Genomic DNA, 19,121 nt, shown 5'->3' with positions numbered 1-19,121 from the left:
AATATATATTTTATATAAAAGAAAAAATATTAAATAAATTATATTTGATTTAATGTAAATTTAAACTTCCATACGTTTTTCACTTCAGCAATAATCTGCTATTTTTTCCCTTTAAAACAAGACCAAACTTAGGTCTATACTCCAAAGCATTCTTGAATTACAACCATTTAAGCTTGAATAGTGCATTTTAATGTCAATTCTCAAAAAGGGGAGTGACAGTTAAGGGGTTAAGACAAGAAGACATTTTTCAAGGAAAAATGTTTAAATGTTATTTTGGTGATCAAAGATGAGTTTTAAGTGATAAAATGATTGACTACAAGGGGACTTTAACATCTGCAGCCTCCTCGTGTCTCTTACCTGAGGTGGCCGAAGTGTTTGGTGAGGGACTCTCGCGTGTCCACGGCGGCCACATTAGACAGGGCAAAATCATTGAGCTCAGGGAAATGAGCAAACGCTGCTCTCTGAAATACAAACAGACAACTTCAAGTTTCAGAAGCATCTGACAGATTTCATCATAGCCAACCAATGAATCGTCACGGACCAGATGAGTGTTACAGATCAGTCTTTTGTTTAAATATAACCCACATGAAAACATCCAACCCTCAGTGTGGTTGACTAGTGTTTTTTGTATTTTAAATGTTTTTCCAGATTAATTTAACACAAACGATATACAGTGTCATAAATATGCACTGCAATTTGTTTTTAAAAAGCTGCTATGATAATTGCAGAATTTCACACCTGGGAAAAGTCATGGGAATTTATACAATCTTGGAAAAATCCAAGGAAAAACATGATTTTTTTATTTTTTTATGGCTGTCCTAGGAAAAAAGTAATTGATCGCCCCCGATCAATCGTGGCGAGATTTTTTTATTTACGACCAGTGTGTCGCTTTTTTGTCCCCGTTGCCCGGCGATGAAACGAGCCGTCCAGTTAAGATTTAAAGGGATACTACACTTTTTTTGGAAATAGGCTCATTTTACAACTCCCCCAGAGTTAAACAGTTGCCGTTTTCGAATCCATTCAGCCGATCTCCGGGTCTGGCGGTACTACTTTTAGCATAGCTTAGCATAGATCATTGAATCGGACAGGACCATTAGCATCTCTCTCAAAAAAATGTCCAAAGAGTTTCGATATTTTTCCTATTTAAAACTTGACTCTTCTGTAGTTACATCGTGTACTAAGACCGACAGAAAATGTAAAGTTGTGATTTTCTAGGCTGATATGGCTAGGAACTAAACTCTCATTCCTGCGTAATAATCAAGAAACTTTGCTGCCGTACCATGAGTCCAGCAGGCGTAATGATATGACGCAGTGCCTGGAAATAGTCCCCAGCTCGGTAACGTCCAACGTGACCGGGACTAAGTTTGTCTGACCTATTTTCAGGCGCTGCGTCATATCATTACGCCTGCTGGACTACGCCTGCTGGTACGGCAGCAAAGTTTCTTGATTATTACGCAGGAATGAGAGTATACCCGGAGATCGGCTGAATGGATTCGAAAACGGTAAAACTCAACCATTTAACTCTGGGGGAGTTGTAAAATGAGCCTATTTCCAAAAAAAGTGGAGTATCCCTTTAAGCTTACCCGAACCGCTGCTGTTGCACTAAAGTGTGAGGTAGGTGGCGCTGTTTTGAAAACCTGTCTAAACACTGAAGGAAACTATTCCGGAAGAGAGAAGAGAATGGACGTTGAGTTCTTGTTATCATTGGTGTCTGAGAAGAGATTTATTCTCACGTTTACTTGAATATTTCTATATACAGATCATCACTTTTCTTCATTTTCCACTGATTTATGCGTTATGAAGAGCACTGTCCTCTCTTGTCTTTGTGTTTTTATGATGTATTCTCGTAAGCATTATAGATATTTTGTGTTTCTGGTGTAGTACCAAACTTTAAGCTAATTGAATGCTGCATGTTGTGCCGCAGACGACGTTAAAGGCAAACAGAAAAACCTACGAGATACATGCATGAGGACAGTCAGCGCCACCTAGCGTGCAGGCGCGAATTAGCAGAAGGACTATCATTTCACGTTTTGCAGGGATTAGCCTCGCTTTATCACGTCACGTTCAGTGAAAAAGGGCCTTTAGGCTACGACTCGCATGCTTTAAATGAGAAGTCATGTTTGAGGTTGCCTGTTTTGTGGTCATTCCTGACCCTCTCGAAATGCTCCCAGACTTTGGATTTTCCGCACAACGTTTCCACATGGATCAGCCGTGTTAACGATCTTATATAACGATCTTCACCAATTCCGGTGTTTATCCAGGCCAGTTTTTTTCCGTGACTGACTAAAATTTTGTCCAATGTTCAGTCAACTATTAAAGGGGAAGCCAAATTATTTAATTTTTTTAATCATGTTTTTCCTTGGATTTTTTTCAAGGTTGTATAAATTCCCATGACTTTTCCAGGCCTGGGAATCACCATGTTAAAATCCCCTCATATTGGCAGGCTTTCCATGAGTAAAGGGACGTTTACCTGTAGAGAGGTGATCCTGTCGTAGTGCAGTGTGGTCATCTCCTTCTGTGTGAGGGCGTTCCCAGTCTGATCACTGATCTCAAAGCCAGCGTAGAACTTCAACATGTCCAGCAGCTTCACACAACAACACAACAATGATATCGTCAAGTAGAATAAACCGTTGAAAAAGCCTCACAAACGTTGTTTGTGTTTTAAAAAAAAAATCATTGAAGTAGAACAGAAACAGTCATATCAATACATCAGCGGACAACTATGACTTTTTAATGTTCTCAAACCAGCCTGATTAGTGTAAGCTGGTACATTACAGCCAAATTATGATTATTTCAAATCAGCATACCTATATTTAAACACACTAAAGTAAAAGAAACGTTTACTCCCGAGTCCGTAAGATTTGTTTTAGTCTACAGCACAGGCATTTTGTTTCTTTATTCTTTGTTTTATTAATATTTGTTGCACATCGGCATGTATACTTTTTTTATTCTTTTGTTTCATTGTTGGCTCATTTGTTAAATGATTGTGGGACAGAAAGATTGTTTTCTGCAGTTGTTTTTTTATAGAGTAAAACATTTTCCACTACATATTGGTTATCCATTTTGGCTACAATTTCTATATCACTGCATCCCTAACTGCAAATTATTACATTATTATTATAATTATTACATTAATCCTTCAGGTTTGCTGTGCTTGTCTGTAGAAGTTATTGATTATATACCAATATGACTATAAAGTAGTAATAATAATAATAATTATTATTATTATTAATTAACTAATTATTGTAATATTTCACAGTAAAAAAAATGAAGAAAAATAATTTAATAATTTATGATACATTACAAATGTAAAATTACAAAACTGATACCTATGGCTGTCTTACTTCAAAATTAAGCAATGTTTGTATTGACGCAAACGTTTTTTTTTTTTTTCACAACTGGGAAAAGGTCCCCAGTTTTGGGACCTTTTCCAAGTATGTGAAGATGTTTGTTTAATGTTTGTTAATGCGACTCAAACTCAGAGCAGAATCAGATGTTCATTTGACCCTGTAAAGTAGCGTATTTTCCGCACTATAAGGCGCACTTAAAAGCCTTTAATTTTTTCAAAAAACGACAGTGCGCCTTATAATCCGGAGCGCCTTATATATGGATCTGGCGCCTTATATTAATGTCTGTAAAACAACCGCTGACTTAAACCTTGTTTATACTTTCGCCTGGCACCGGAGCGCGAGCCTCCGCTGACTGCCCGCGCACCTCCCCAAACAGACGAGGCATTTATACTTGACGCAACTGTTTTGTTTTAGACTGAACACCAGACCATACAACTGATTTAGACGCGCAAACTGGGTGCCGGTGTGATGAGATGTACTAATATCCGTCTGCTCGGGCAGATTCGGCTCAAAGTCGTGCATCTTCGGATGCGGAGGCGCGCGCGCTGTCACAATGACGTCATTTTGCCGCGCGCGCGCCTCCGCATCCGAAGATGCACGACTTTGAGCCGAATCTGCCCGAGCAGACGGATATTAGTTTTTTATTACCTTCGCGCTCATGCGGACGCGTCGAGTATAAACAAGGTTTTACAGCTCAGCCACTTGTTTTTTCATCTTTTTTTGCAAGTGGTAGATCTTGGTTTACATTTGGACTTTGGATGTGATCTTAGGCTTGAAAAGGTTGGTGACCACTGCATAACGCAAACCCAGTCAAACGTTTGACTGCAGTATCTTCTATTCTATGCGCCTTATAATCCGGTGCGCCCTATATATGAAAACAGTTCTAAAATAGGCCATTCATTGAAGGTGCGCCTTATAATCCGGTGCGCCTTATAGTGCGGAAAATACGGTAAACACATATTTCTATGACGAGTGTGGCGTTATCTGGATGAATGGTGTCCTGTCGTTCCCCTGAGCTGTACCTGGCAGAAGAGGTGTCCCTCCTGCTCCCGGTCGGTGAGGTGCGACAGCTGGCAGTTCACCACCAGATGAGCGTCGTCCAGGAGTGTGTTGAACCAGCGCCGGGTCGGGAGGAGAGCCTGACAGAAACACACACACATCTGAAGTCACAGTACAGTCCTCATCAACGGAAGGAGTGACAGATCTTTTCTTTCGTATTGTGACGCATCCGTGTGTAAAGGTTTAATGAAGAAGAAAATATGTAGTCCATTCATCCATCCATCTGTATCTACATCTATCTGTATCTATCTATATCTATCTATATCTATCTGTATCTATCTGTATCTGTATCTATCTGTATCTATATCTATCTGTATCTATATGTATCTATCTATCTATCTGTATATATCTATCTGTATCAATCTGTATCTATCTATCTATCTATCTATCTATCTGTATCAATCTGTATCTATATCTATCTGTATCTATCTATCTATTTGTATATATCTATCTGTATCGATCTATCCATCTGTATCTATCTATCTATCTATCCATCTATCTATCCATCTGTATATATCTATCTGTATCAATCTGTATCTATATCTATCTGTATCTATCTATCTATCTATCTATCTATCTATATCGATCTATCCATCTGTATCTATCATCTATCTATCAATCTGTATCTATATCTATCTGTATCTATCTATCTATTCATCCATCCATCCGCATCTATCCATCCATCCGTATCTATCTATCCATCTGTACTCTATCTATCCATCCATCCATCTATCTATCCATCCATCTATCCATCCATCTATCCATCCATCTATCCATCCATCTATCCATCTATCTATCCATCTATCCATCCATCCATCCATCTATCCATCCATCCATCCATCTATCCATTCATCCATCCATCCATCTATCCATCCATCCATCCATCCATCCATATCTATCCATCCATCCGTATCCATCTATCCATCTGTCTATCATCTATCTATCTATGCTCCAAATGTTGTCTTTCACTTTTTACTAAAAAAACTTGCAAAAAATTCTTACAAGGTCAAAAAAAATGTAAAAATGAAACGTATCCACAAGTAAACAACATGCATTTAGAAAATGATGAACAGTGAATTTTCATTTCATGCCAACTTTGATATCCTTTAAGAAATGGAAATAAGCAGCAGAACAAATGCTGGCATGAAAACGTACCTCCAGGTCAATCATGAACTCGATGAATCTCTCACAGTAGTGAACCTTCTCCATGGAGACGGAGCCTAGAGCAACACGAACCAGAACACACACATTAGACCACTGACGAAACACCTCATTTCCCACAGACAGGGCGTTCTTCCGTGAAGAGAGAGAGTGGCCGTCTCATAAACAGGGCGCGCTGGCCTCTTGTGTGACCCGAACAGGTGGATGATGGGAGGAGCGAGGGAAGCTGGGTCACGGTACACGATGGTGAAAACACAGAGAGATACTCAAAGCAGAAATAAAGTCACAGCCTGAAGGGCGGCAGGAACACTGAGGCCTCATGGGTACCGTAATAGAAATCAGCCCCATCTTAATGTCTAGCACTACATACATCCAGCAAAATGGGTTTTTCGGTGTCAGTGACCAGTACTTAGCAATTAAAAGGCCTTTTACTATAATTGTTAAAACGTCTCCCTTCAGATCGAGGTGGACAAAGTACACAACTTCCTTACTTGAGTGAAAGTACAGACACTACTGGTCAAATATTACTCTGTTACAAGTCAAAGTTGTAAAGAACCATTTTTACTGAAGTAAAAGTACAGAAGTACTCGCTTTTAAAAGTACTTAAGTATCAAAAGTAAAAAGTAAATGTCAATGCATCGTTTTATTATTATTGCATTGTTGTATGTAATACTTGCGTACTCTGACTCAATGCCTGACTACCCTCATATCAATATCACATTTATTTCTAGAACACAGTTCCAGTAATGGAATTCAATGTGAGATTGAATAAGTGCATTTAATAACGTCCACAATGGTTTCGGACACCCAAAGATCCCAGATCTCATTGATTTACATTACAAGCATCAGAATTTCATCTTTTTGACCATATAAATATCAGCATCTGCATTAAATTTCATATTTTTGCTCAGGTCAGGGGCTCTGAATAAAACTGAGGTGTTTTTTTCCTTTACAAGTATGAGCTTCATATTCTCACTGTTCGATATGAGCCATAAAATCCTGATGTATCAAATATGATATTCAACAAAAACACAAATATGTAAACTTTTTTTTTAGATTTCTTATATTCTGTCTAAAGGTTTGATAAACTTTTCAATTACTTGAGTATTATTTTGTCAGGCTTTACATTTTGAAAATAGAAACAGTTCTTGTAAATTGTAACAATATTTCACAATATAAGTGTTTTCAATGTGTTTTTTCATCAAATAAATGCACCCTTGATGAGCAAAAGAGACTTCTTCGAAACATAAAAAAAAAAAATCTTACCGAGCCCAAACCAGCCCAACACGAGTGTACATTAGTGTATGCAGAGGTGTAAAGTCCAGGTTCAGAATCACCTGGATTTGCTAATTAGCATTTCTTCAGCCAGGAGATATAACTAATTAGAGAAATCTGGCTGAGTTCATGGGTGGAATAAACTTTTCCTTTCTGACCCCTGGACTTTCACCTCTGAGTGTCGGTATTAAGGTGTTCAACTGAATGAAAAGCTTTACCTGACGCAGGGATGGACATGAGAACCAGCAGGAACTTCTTTATGAGAGCAGCGAGGAAGGTGCGCTCCTTCTTGGCTCTGTGGAAACACAGTTCATGAGACACACGGGACGTTGTTGTGACGTGTTTCAGGTCTGTGGGGTGTGAGGGGGTCTTACTGCTCCATATCCGGAGGGTCCATCTTCTCATAGTTCTTTTTAATGAGGTTCCAGAACTTCTGCAGTTTTGGGACCTTCTTCAGTTCCTGCTGCAGTCGCATCTAAATAATTACAAAACCTGTGGTCAGTTTCCAACATATGAAACAGTGGACACAACAGACTGGAGTCTTGGCAATGCATGAAAGTTTATATGCAACATGGAGATTTATTAGTCATAGAGGTTTATTAAAAAATGCTAACTTTTTTCATAGATCACTATTATTTTTAACATTTTAATAAAGCATTAAATGTATGAATGTTTTATAAATTAAATTAATTAGACGTCCTTTTTGATTATTAAAATTCAATTCAGTAAAATGGAAATGGAAAATACAGAATTTAGGAAAATATCGATGTTCGGAAAGGAAATGCCTAATTCTACGGAGGCCCTGACACCGTGTCCTAATTAGACACGACGCCGCGCGATAAAAGGTCTTTTCCATGTTAATGAGAGTGTTTGTCCTAACCAGCCGCGACGGCGACGATTATATTTTAGAAACGGCTTCTGTTTTTCTGTGACGTCGCGCTGGAACAAACACAAAGTGTGGCGATGATAATCTCAGGAACTGTTTATGTGCTTTATTTAATGTTAAAAGCGTGTAATGTGACTCTGAATATCATTTAGTGCTCCAGCTTTGTAGCTGTAAAAGCAACAGTGGATAATTCACCTCAGATCTTGAAATTAAACAAATGGAAACACGAACGTTCAAACTGTGAACAAACAAGTGTATTCTCTTTGACAAAGATTGTTTTAGTAACTCAGTAGCCGATGTATTTTTAATAATGTTTAAATGGTGTAATATTTGTGAATTTAATTTTGTAGCTACGTCAAGATTACTCTCTGGTGCTGTGCACTTGCCACGAGACTCCGCCCACATGCTGTTCTGATTGGATTGAATTTTTGCGAGGTGTTTTGACAATTCAGAGCCACCGAATGATGAATACGAAAAAACACATACAAAAATGTGGGACTCTGACCTTTAGGCTTCAGGCACATCCCTAGTAGAGAGAGATCATATGGAGCATGAAACGTGTGTGTGATGCAGTACTAGTACTCACCGGCAGCAGACACATCCACATGGGCAGAGAGACCAGCTTCTGCACCTGCTCACGGATCAAGTCCACTTCCTGCAGTGAACAACATCACAAATAAACACAGGGTTCCCACTCCTTGCTTAACCTCAAATTCAAGGACCTTTCAAGGACTTTCCAGGTCCAATACCCTCAGATTCAAGGACCTAACCCTCTGGTCCTCTTCATTTAGGGGTCACACTTGGCTCCGCCGCGCCAGGAAAACCAATGTAATATATTTGTTCAATAATATTTTTGTATTATTATTTAGAATTTTTTGATACTATGCAATATTTATAAAAAATGTATGAGTAATTTTTTTCCATTAGAACTAATATATATATATTAGTGCTGTCAGTTAAACGCGTTATTAACGGCGTTAACGGAAACCCATTTTAACGGTGTCAGTTTTTTTAATCGCGAGATTAACGTTCTTTTTGGCCTAGCAAACTTTATCACAGAACAACAGGCATGCCGCGTACACACACTTGTTTGGGCTTGCGAGCTGGTCATAGAGTAGTAGGCTAACGTTACGTTTTGAGTGGATGGCGAGCGCGAGACGCCGAAATGGATGCCAATAAGATTCTTAATGGAAAGTTTACTTTAAAAAAGTTGCCAAATGGTTCCATTGACAAGACCAACGTGATCTGTGTGTTCTGTCGTTGTGAACTGAGCGATCATCGCAGCGCGTCCAGTCTGAAACACCACTGGATGGCCAAGCACACACACAGCTGATGCCAATTCTCTGACGCGATTATTTGCTCCGAGTGAGAATGTTAGTGTGAAATTGAACACTACAGTATATGCCCATGTTGTTTTCAATAAAAAAAACATTTGCACAAAGCAAACCGATCCACTTTTCCATGTTGATAAGAGCATTAAAATGAGAAAAAAATAATGGGACAAAAAGAAATCAAGGGACATTTAGAATAGATAAAAATGTGCGATTACTTGCGAGTTAACTATGACATTAAAGTCCACGTGAACCGGAAGTTGCAAATGGCTTTTCTCCAGTGTTGTGACGTATTTCCCAGTGTTACTCTAGTGCTCCTCCTCTCCATCTCTGCTCATAGCAGACTAAAGGCCTCATTATACTTCTGCGTCGGACCTACGCCGGAGCCTATATGCTGTAGGCAACGTGTTGGTTTTAATTTATACTTCTGTGTCGTTGTCTGCGTTGACGCGCACCTAGGGAGCATGTGAAACCCCGAGGGAGGGGTTCTGGCAGACCAATCACCGCGCTTGTGTCCGCGTAGAATTGACGCGTTGTTACATTTTTGGAGAGGTGCACGTCAGGGTACGCCGTAGGGTACGCGCGCTACACACAGCCTACGACGTAGCTACGGCGGCAGTTCGACGCAGAAGTATAAAACAGGCTTAACGGTTTGAGGGGAGTGGTTAAGCGTTTCCCAAACCAAGCCGTCAAGCCTACGTCATCAGAGAGGGACGCCATTCCAGACCGGAAGTAACTTTTCAGACTTTGATTAAACATTACCAGGGCAAACTATTATTTTCTGTGTATTAACTTGCACGGATTAATTGTTCTTCACAAGACTAGTAATATGCGCTAACAAAGTAAATAGGGTCAATTTTGATTTCATGCCGACTTTAATGCGATTAAATATTTTAATCGTTTGACAGCACTAATATATATATATATATATATATATATATATATTTATATATAAATGCAATATTTCACATTAAAATAAGAGTGGAGGCCTTTAAAAAAAAATATTAAGTGAGAAAAGTGCCATCTGGAGGTGTTAAATTTGTTTTAACTTGTGTAATGTCCTGTAACCATATGTACAGCTCCCTATATAAAGGCTAGGACGGCTTGAGGAGGAGTAAATCATGGGTTAACTTTCATTTTAAAGTGAAATACCCCTTTAACGTAACGTGTAAATGCGCGTAACTAACGTAAATCAAGCAAGCTAGTGTGCACAGGCCACGAAGTGTTGGAAAAATAACACATTCACGGACCGGAGGGAATAATATGGATTTTTTTCCCAGAAAACTTCTTGCACAAAATAAATTCAAGCACTTTCAAGGACTTTCAAGCAAGATACAGTTAAAAACAAACACAGTCCCTGCGCTCCTGCCACTTACTCGTGCTACTTCACACATATCAGCTAACAGACTGAAAATAGAGTGTGTGAAACTTTTACTATAGGTGCAATTTCCTGCGCTGACACCTCTCACAGCATCTGTACATCCTCACACACATTACAGATGTGCATTTATTCAGGCTCATGACAGACATTTTTAATCGCCACCAAAGCCTATAGTCTTACATTATTAGCATATTAATACGAACACTAGACAATGAGATCAAATCAACAATGCAAATGGGCCATTTGAAGGGACGGGACACCATGCCTTAAATTAGCAGCGAGCCAAAAATAGATGAGAACAGCCTGGAACTGAAGCTGTCGTTTTTCACACGAAGCTCTGAGTCTAGAGAGCAGTTAAACCCAAAGCAACAGTGCCACCAAGTGATGAGAAACACAAAATGATTTAGTAAATGAGAAGCATGTGAACGAACCAGACTGTTGAAGCAGTGATCGAGGAAGAGGAGAAGCACCGTCTGCTCCTTCAGCGACAGGCCGAGCTGCTCGCCCGACAGACACGACTCCATCACACACCTGAAGAAGTGAGGGAAGTGTGTGGGCGCGCGCTTGAACACCTGACCAGAGAGAGAGAGAAACAACACCTGTGTCACACTTACATCATATCTGATCAGATGGGCCTGGAAACAAACATCCTGGACATTTACAGTAAAATCAGCAGCTGTGGTTGCCAGGAGCCTCATTTATAACCGTTGCGTACGCACAAAACAGGCCCTGAATGAGGCGTACGCCACTTCCGACGCATAAGTTGTGATTTATTAAAACAAACTTGACGGGAAAATCTGCGCACCTGCACGCAAACTCTGACCCATGCGTACGAACGTTTTGGAGATGGAGCAGTTTGGCGACACCGATGGTGAGCTGGAGTTAAATGTCTTTTTGGTCACTTTTAGACAGAAAATCTAAAGAAAATTAAACATATACAGAAAGATAATACAAATATAATTTCACTCACCAAGCCTGTCACTTGAAGCAAATATCCATCCCTTCTTAAATGTCCGTGCCAGCGAGCGCGTTGGGCCGTTTAGTGAAACTGACGCAAATAAGTTTAAATAAATAAAATAATGATTTAAACTGTGTTTTACTTCTGATATAAACATTTCAATTAAATATGCCATTCAAATTAATGGAGTTAAACACTTAAACATGAAATCATTACTGAGAAGTTACCAAAAAAATTATATTCGATCAATAGAAATATTTGTTGTGGATGCGATGTTTTTGAACACTTTTCCTGTGGCGTGCTGTGTTTTAATGTTTTAACCACAGAGAGAATTGCTTATCGTGATAATACCAGATTGTCTGAGAAAATAGTTTCGTGCAAATAATGCCCAAGGCCTATCTGTTTCCATTAAAAATATAAATCAATTAAAAATACAATTCGGCCAGTGGAAAATATTGAGAAAAACTTTCTCTGAAATGTATTTTACACTATTTGATTTATGTATTCAAAAACAAGGCAAGGATAGGCTACTACATTTATTAATGTAATGTGTCTTGTACCATTAAACGTTATCACGTGGATGAATAATCATATGCAGATGAGGATCTGCATAGTAAAACTAGGCGTTGTAAGCTCCATATATGGTTATTTCGGGGTGGAGACGCACGTGTGCACAATCTTCCGCTGACTGGGATTTATAAAGTGAATTCTGCGCAGGTTCTGGCGTACGAACGGTTTTATAAGTCTGAATATTTTTTGCCGTACGCCATTTTTGGCTTTCGGGCGCAGGTACACTTTTAGTAAGGATCTTACGCACAGTTTTATAAATGAGACCACAGAACTTCTCAATACAAAAAACATTTTACGTTTTACAGACTGACCTTAAATTTACTGTAAAACTGCATATTTCATTAAGAGAAATAATTTGAATAAACCACATTACTAAAAAAAAATTTTCTTTACCTTTATAGTACAATGACCACCTTAAACGAAGTAGGTAAAGAGACTCGTGATGAATCAAAAGAGCATGAAAAGCAGCTTCTCCACAAGCTGAAGAAAATGCTAATGTCTAGAAGCTGTACACAGTGTCATACACACACACGACACTCAATGCCATAAACATTCATTTAACAACATAAAACCCTACTGTACATAACTGATGACAAACAGTTATTTTAATGAAAAATAACATGAGAATTTACAGTTAAGGGAACACTCCACCGTTTTTTGAATTGCCTAGTCTTAATCTGCATTGCTATTTGTACTCGTTTTAAATAAATATACTTTTACTCACGACATGCTAGCTGGCAACAAAGGATTCCATTCATTATGCTAAGCTAAGCTAGCGGTGCTGCTGCCAAACTAAAACAATGCATGCACTGAGACAAAAATGTGTTTGCCCACCTATCTAATTGTAGGAAAGACGGTGAATAAGCCCCATTTCAAAAAATGGTGGAGTGTTCCTTTAAATAAGATCCTTTGTTTCCTTTTCCCTTACTGTACATTTAAAAGGATACTTCAGGATTTAGCATTAAGCTTTGTATTAGTAGAAAACCTGTAGTATTTTCGAATTACCGTGCTTTCCTCCCTCATATCCTCCTGAGACGAGAGATTTATGTATTTTCTGTCTGGAAAAAATCCTCCGATGACCCAAAAATCTTCATTTTGCGTCATCGGAGGATTTTTTGGCCAGAGGCTAAAGACTACAGCCAGTAGAAGGAGCTGTCCCGCATGTTTTCAACCCGCCCATAGAGGGATCTCACTCACAGAATGTACACAGTGACAGTCGTCTTTCTTTGGAAGCTAAGCTAGCAGGCTCTTGTTCTGTGGAGAAAGCTGAGTAAGTAGGGGTTACCATCCTCTTTTTCCCGGACATGTCCGGCCGTCGAGATCGTCCAAAATGTCCGGGATTCAGCTTTTGCTTTCTGCAGTCGCCATTCATTGTTTACATGCACACCTTTGTTTCTATCTAACTGAATTCATTCCTATTGGTGAATCTGAATGTAGTGTTTACATGAACGCTAAACAAGTGATCGGTTGATGTGCGTTTTAACATTGCTAAGAAAATTCCCGCTCCTCCGTGAGAGATACGAGACCAGTGCATCTTTGACTGCAGCGCGTCCTGCTCATCGGTAATCATGCCACCGGCCTCGCGCCGTTCTCCCGCGCCCCTCAGTCTTGTCCTGCTCGCCACAGTAAACATAATGAATGGCGACTGTCGAACGCAAAAGCCGAATCCCGGACATTTTGGGCGATCTCGAAATCCCAGGACTCACTAGTAGCTAATCCTTGTTGTTTAACTGCTGAGCTCTCTTACCGGTAGGCGTGGCTTGGGAGTGGTCTCCTAAGGCAGCAAAGCAAGTCCATTCTGGGAGTGGTTGTCTTTCATCCACATAAGCCAAAAATAAATTTTCTGGCTTTTCTCAGTCTAGAAAACTCCAAATTCAAAAATAATTTCACATTTCTTCTACATAAATTACCCATTTTAAATACACATTCATCTTTCCAGAGGTGAAGTATCCCTTTAAAGAGATATTTCACCGCTGGAAAGATGAATGTGTATTTAAATTGGGTCATTTATGTAGTAGAAATGTGAAATTATTTTAGAAGTTGGTGCCTTCTAGACTGAGAAAAGCCAGAAAATGTATTTTTGGCTCATGTGGATGAAAGACAACAACTCCCAGAATGCACTTGCTTCGCTGCCCTACGAGGCCCAAGCCACGCCTACCGGTTACAGAGGTCAGTATCAGGAGAAATGATACAGCTAGGCTACTAGTCGACTCGAAACTGAAAAGACAGCGTTTTATGGTGAGATCCCCCTATGGGCGAGTTGAACACATGCGGAACGAGCTCCTCCTACTGGCTGGAGTCTCTCGCCTCTGGACAAAAAAGCCTCTGATGATCATGTTGCTAAATGACGATTTTTGCGTCATCTGAGGTTTTTTTCCAGACACACAATACAGAAATCTCTGGTCTCAGGGGGACATGAGGGAGGGAAGCCCGGCCATTACATAATACTACTGGATTTCTACTGATACAAAGCTTAAAGGGTTAGTTCACCCAAAAATGAAAATTCTGTCAGTAATTACTCACCCTCATGTTGTTCCAACCCCGTAAGACCTTCGTTCATCTTCGGAACACAAATTAAGATATTTTTCTTAGTGCAACACAGAAGCGCTACGCTATTACACTACGTGAAAAAACTCGAGGCCCAGAGAGAAGGAAATGAATAGTGGAATAAAGTCGATATTTTTGTGTTTTTTTGCGCACAAAAAGAATTCTCGTCGCTTTATAAATGTAAGATTGAGCCACTGTAGTCACTTGGACTATATTAACGATGTCTTTAATGCATTTTCTGGGCCAGCAAGTTATAACGTCTATAGAAGCCTATGGAGGAGTGAGCCAGCTCTCAGATTTCATCAAAAATATCTTAATTTGTGTTCCGAAGATGAACGAAGGTCTTACGGGGTTGGAACAACATGAGGGTGAGTAATTACTGACATCATTTTCATTTTTGGGTGAACTAACCCTTTAATGCTCAAGCTTAATGTCCCATTTCATCCATTACAGCTTTTCACCATAATGAACTTACAGTTAGCAAATTATCAGGATTTACAGAGGCGTTTTTACAGTCTTTTACTGTTAAAATCACAATTATTTTTAGTAGTGTTTAAGGCTGGGTATTTATTACAAATTTCACGATTCGATTTCAATTCACAACGGATCTATAATTACACTGTTCCTCAAACCTTACCCTGTACTAACCTTACCTGTATCCACTTCAAGAGCAGCACGAGTGTTCAGCCAGACATCAACACTAAAACTACACTGTACCAAACAAGTTTTTTTTTTTTTTTTCACAAGTACATAATGGTTAAAACACCTAATATAAAGTGTGACCGAAGCATCTTGTTAAATGTCGTTCGTCTACAGAAGTGTCATTTATTTGACTTTTCATCAGAGTGTTTAAAGTCAGAGTTGAAGACAAACCTCCCAGGCAGGAACGTTTTCCCGAAACTTCTCGTTGACGATGCAGCAGATGGACATCAGGTAGCTGTTGGTGGAGACTTCAGGTGTGTAGTTCACCCACAGGTAACTCTCCAGATACTGGCTGAAGAACAGACAAGCACATCACTCAGACAACTGTGTGTAACACACACACACACACACACACACACACACTGCTGACAGAAAACACCAACCTGAACTCCAACAACATAATCTTTCTGACGGCAAATCTGAAAAGAGAAGACCAAAGTCAATACACACCAAAGTGGTCAAACTGATCATTTACAGCGCTTTATATAGAACATAAATAACTGAATACAATGGAAGCTTGTTTCTACAATGTATTAAAAAATAGATAAAAGGTAATGGTGACTTTTTTTTCTTAGAATTTGGAGTTTTTATCTTGCAATTAAGAATTTTAAGATGAAAAAAAAGTCAGAATTGAAAGACAAAAAGTCACAATTCATTATTTTGTGTCGGAAACTAGCTTCAATGGACAATACATACACAATACAAAAACAGCTGGTATTTCTGTAGTAAAAGTTAAACACAGGCAGAACTTAGATTAAGTCAGGATTAGGTCTTTTATAAACGTGCATTCATTTAGATTTGTCGGAGCAAGTTGCTTACGGTTAAAACAGCTCAAATATGCATTTTAGTCTGAGACTAGGTTTAAATCTTGTCTGTGAAACTGGGGGGTTAGCATAATAACAACAACAACAATAGTAATAATAATAGCATATCATTTGTGAATTTTGTATGAGTGCACTTTACATTCCATGAACTGAACATGAATATTCTTACTTTGATTTAAGAATCTCATTCTGATAAATGTCTTCAACGACCTGAAAATAGAAAATATTTATAAGTCACATCCTCTTTAAAGCCAGACTTTAGGTTTGTTGATAACTCACTGACACTGATTAAAAAAAAACCGGATATGTTAGTATAAAGTAGTTATTTATAGTATTCAAATGTATATACTATATTCTGTAAACTCCTACAGACTGAAGCTAAAGAGGAGAATTAAAGCACAACGTTTGTCATCTTACCTGAGAATCAAATGGTAATTTATTCTTGACATGAGGCGCCCAGTATTTGTTTGAAAGCTTGAGAGAACAAAAACACAACTCGGTAAATTTAAGCAGATGTACACAAATAAACCGACTGTGTTTGACTTCATAAAGTAATCATATTCATAACTCACCTGAGTGACATATTCAGCGTTAATCTGAGTCACTGAAGGCGCGGAGGTCTTGATCAGTCTCGATTCCTTCTGCATGTTTCGATCACTGATCATTAATAATGATGAGAAAGCGAATCAAATAATCATCTGTCTTCCTGATTAGTTCAGGCTAACGTAACTTACTGTAACGTTATATCAATGTAACGGATGAAAGGTTCATTCACTTCTTTCAGCATTCACTGCTGAAAACCTAAGAGATCAAATATACGCTGGAATGTGAACTTAACCAATACTGATAATCAATGCAAACTTTGTTTATAACAGAGACGTCATGAATACGTTACTAGCTTTAGCCGTATGCTAACATGTGAAAGTATGAAAGTCGCGGCTAATGACAACTTCCGCTTTTGGAGTTTCCTTCCAAAATAAAAGTCTTATTATACCAGCGGTTCTCAGTTCTATATATTTTTTCTTTTCTTTTTTTCTCTTTTTTTTCAGAAACAGGGATTGTCAATACAGGCACATTAAAATAAGTTATTAAAATAATTAAAATCAATATAATAAAATTTCAGGCGGGTGTCGATATGAGAATCTGCTGTCGGTGATTACTGATGTCATTCATACCACAACACTAAATAAGTGTGTATTAATATATAATACTATTTATTATATATGTTCTATTATATTATACTATTATCAATTATCAATTATACTATTACGTTCCTCTGTCCTTTTAAATGGACAGCGATATAAATGTAATCATGACTGGCAACTTGACAAATACGTTTTCAATATTGGGATTTGTAAAGTTAAATGAACATTTAATGATCTATAAGCATTTCATTGAGCAGCTGTGCTTTGGGACCATCAGCCAGCCTCTGTGATTTACGGTCTACAGACACTTTCAGAAAAATAATAAATAGTGAAACATACTAAAGGGTTCCAGTACTTTTGGTGCATAGAAGACATAAAAATGTTAGAGTGCAAGTTATAGGCGATTTTTGATCAACCAATTATGAGAATGTTGAACCAGTAGCCTATTACAACAATGGAACCAGAGAATTTTCAGGAGACTTATGTATTTATGCAGAAAAGAACAATGTTCGGTGGAGGATTAATAAATCGTTGTTTTATGTGTGAACTTATAGCAAATATAATATAGAAAATAAAAAACTTTATTTGTGACAAGATCGCTGAAATAGTCAGGTCTTTTCAGCTTTCATTTCATGATTAGTGATTTTAGCAAAGAATAGAGTAGGAGAAATGCCAAGCAAGTGTCGGGCAAAGTTTCATCCTATAACTCTTAATTGTGAATTCACTGTAAGACGCAACCTGAAATGCATGGTTGTTATATCCACACAGGAACTACATTGTTTGGACAGGTAAAGACAGGTAATTGTCAACAGAATCACAATGCCTAAAAAACTCCACACATAGCCTATATGTTTTTTGTTTGTTTGTTTTTTAAAAACTCATGTTTTAGGATTATACAGATAAATAACCTATTTTCTTTGAACTGTTTTCATTATTTTCCTGTTGATCACTGTAAAGCTGCTTTGGAACAGTCTGTATAAAGTGCTAAATAAATAAAGGTGACTTGACTTGAACAAAAAATGTTAAACTTCTGAAGCATTTTGTGAATGACCGCCTAAATAAATGTGGGTCACTGTGAATGTTTCACGCAACATTGCGTATTTACGTTAAAATGAAGTAGCGTATGGTAGTCAGCAGTGTTAGGGGTAACTCATTTCAAGTAACTTGAGTTACGTATCAGATTACTTTTTCAAGTAACTAGTAAAGCATTACTTTTTAAATTTACAACAAAATATCTGAGTTACTTTTTCAAATAAGAGACGCATGTTACTTTGTTTTCCCATGTATTGACTGACAGCTGACCATGTTGAGACAAATCGAAGTGCAGAGGCGTTGTGTGTAAACATGATGGTTATTGTAGTTCTAGACTAAATGTGAGCGTGCATTTACTCATTTCACTTGCACAAATTCAATATTCCTCAAAATTAATAAAATCTGTGAAATGCAGAATCAGAATATGCAAACCTCCAATAACTAAATATGTTAAATAAAACATACATTTTAATGCATTTAATCTCACTTAATGCTTCTGACCTTCAATGATTCAGTTAAACCATTAGCAAAAATGACCATAGATTTTTTTTGTTTTTTTGTTTTTATTGGTAAAGTAAGTGTTGAACTCTCTTCTCCTGCATCTATTTTTCTGTTCTCCATAATTAGTAGCTGTAATTATGAATGAATCATTGACTCTCAGATTTGTTCAAAGACGCAGATTCATTCACAAACACTGCTGTGGCTCTCGTTGGAGGACTATTGTTTTGTTCAAGATGCCGCCTGAACTGAAGAGGGGGCTGGGAGAAGCACATGAGTTTTCTTCGGGGGTTGTCCGGCCGTGGCGGGACTTAACCCCTTCCTTTTCCCTCCTCTCCGTAGACTAGGAAGGCTTCCGAGGCTCAGGGTCCAACACAATCTTGGGTTGGGGGCCCTGACGAT

At 38.4% G+C, this 19,121-nt stretch overlaps 1 protein-coding gene across 1 annotated transcript in view; it reads right to left on the bottom strand.

Annotated features, from left to right (window-relative positions):
* aqr (aquarius intron-binding spliceosomal factor) overlaps nt 1-16,988 on the bottom strand; it is a 74,400-nt gene extending 57,412 nt beyond the window's left edge. The window contains exons 1-13 of the mRNA XM_082143404.1: nt 16,617-16,988; nt 16,462-16,518; nt 16,214-16,254; nt 15,604-15,639; nt 15,392-15,512; nt 10,875-11,015; nt 8,318-8,386; nt 7,220-7,320; nt 7,064-7,140; nt 5,565-5,629; nt 4,373-4,489; nt 2,471-2,584; nt 358-461 (exon numbers count right to left, since the gene is read on the bottom strand). Of these exons, the coding sequence (XP_081999530.1) occupies nt 358-461; nt 2,471-2,584; nt 4,373-4,489; nt 5,565-5,629; nt 7,064-7,140; nt 7,220-7,320; nt 8,318-8,386; nt 10,875-11,015; nt 15,392-15,512; nt 15,604-15,639; nt 16,214-16,254; nt 16,462-16,518; nt 16,617-16,709 (1,136 nt within the window). The 5' untranslated portion in view covers nt 16,710-16,988. The remainder of the gene's footprint in view (nt 1-357; nt 462-2,470; nt 2,585-4,372; nt 4,490-5,564; nt 5,630-7,063; nt 7,141-7,219; nt 7,321-8,317; nt 8,387-10,874; nt 11,016-15,391; nt 15,513-15,603; nt 15,640-16,213; nt 16,255-16,461; nt 16,519-16,616) is intronic.
* Nucleotides 16,989-19,121: the final 2,133 nt, after the last annotated feature.

The sequence above is a fragment of the Leuciscus leuciscus genome (assembly GCF_965113295.1).
Source record: "Leuciscus leuciscus genome assembly, chromosome: 17".
In the NCBI taxonomy this organism is placed as follows: domain Eukaryota; kingdom Metazoa; phylum Chordata; class Actinopteri; order Cypriniformes; family Leuciscidae; genus Leuciscus; species Leuciscus leuciscus.
This window is presented reverse-complemented; position numbering and strand designations above follow the sequence as displayed.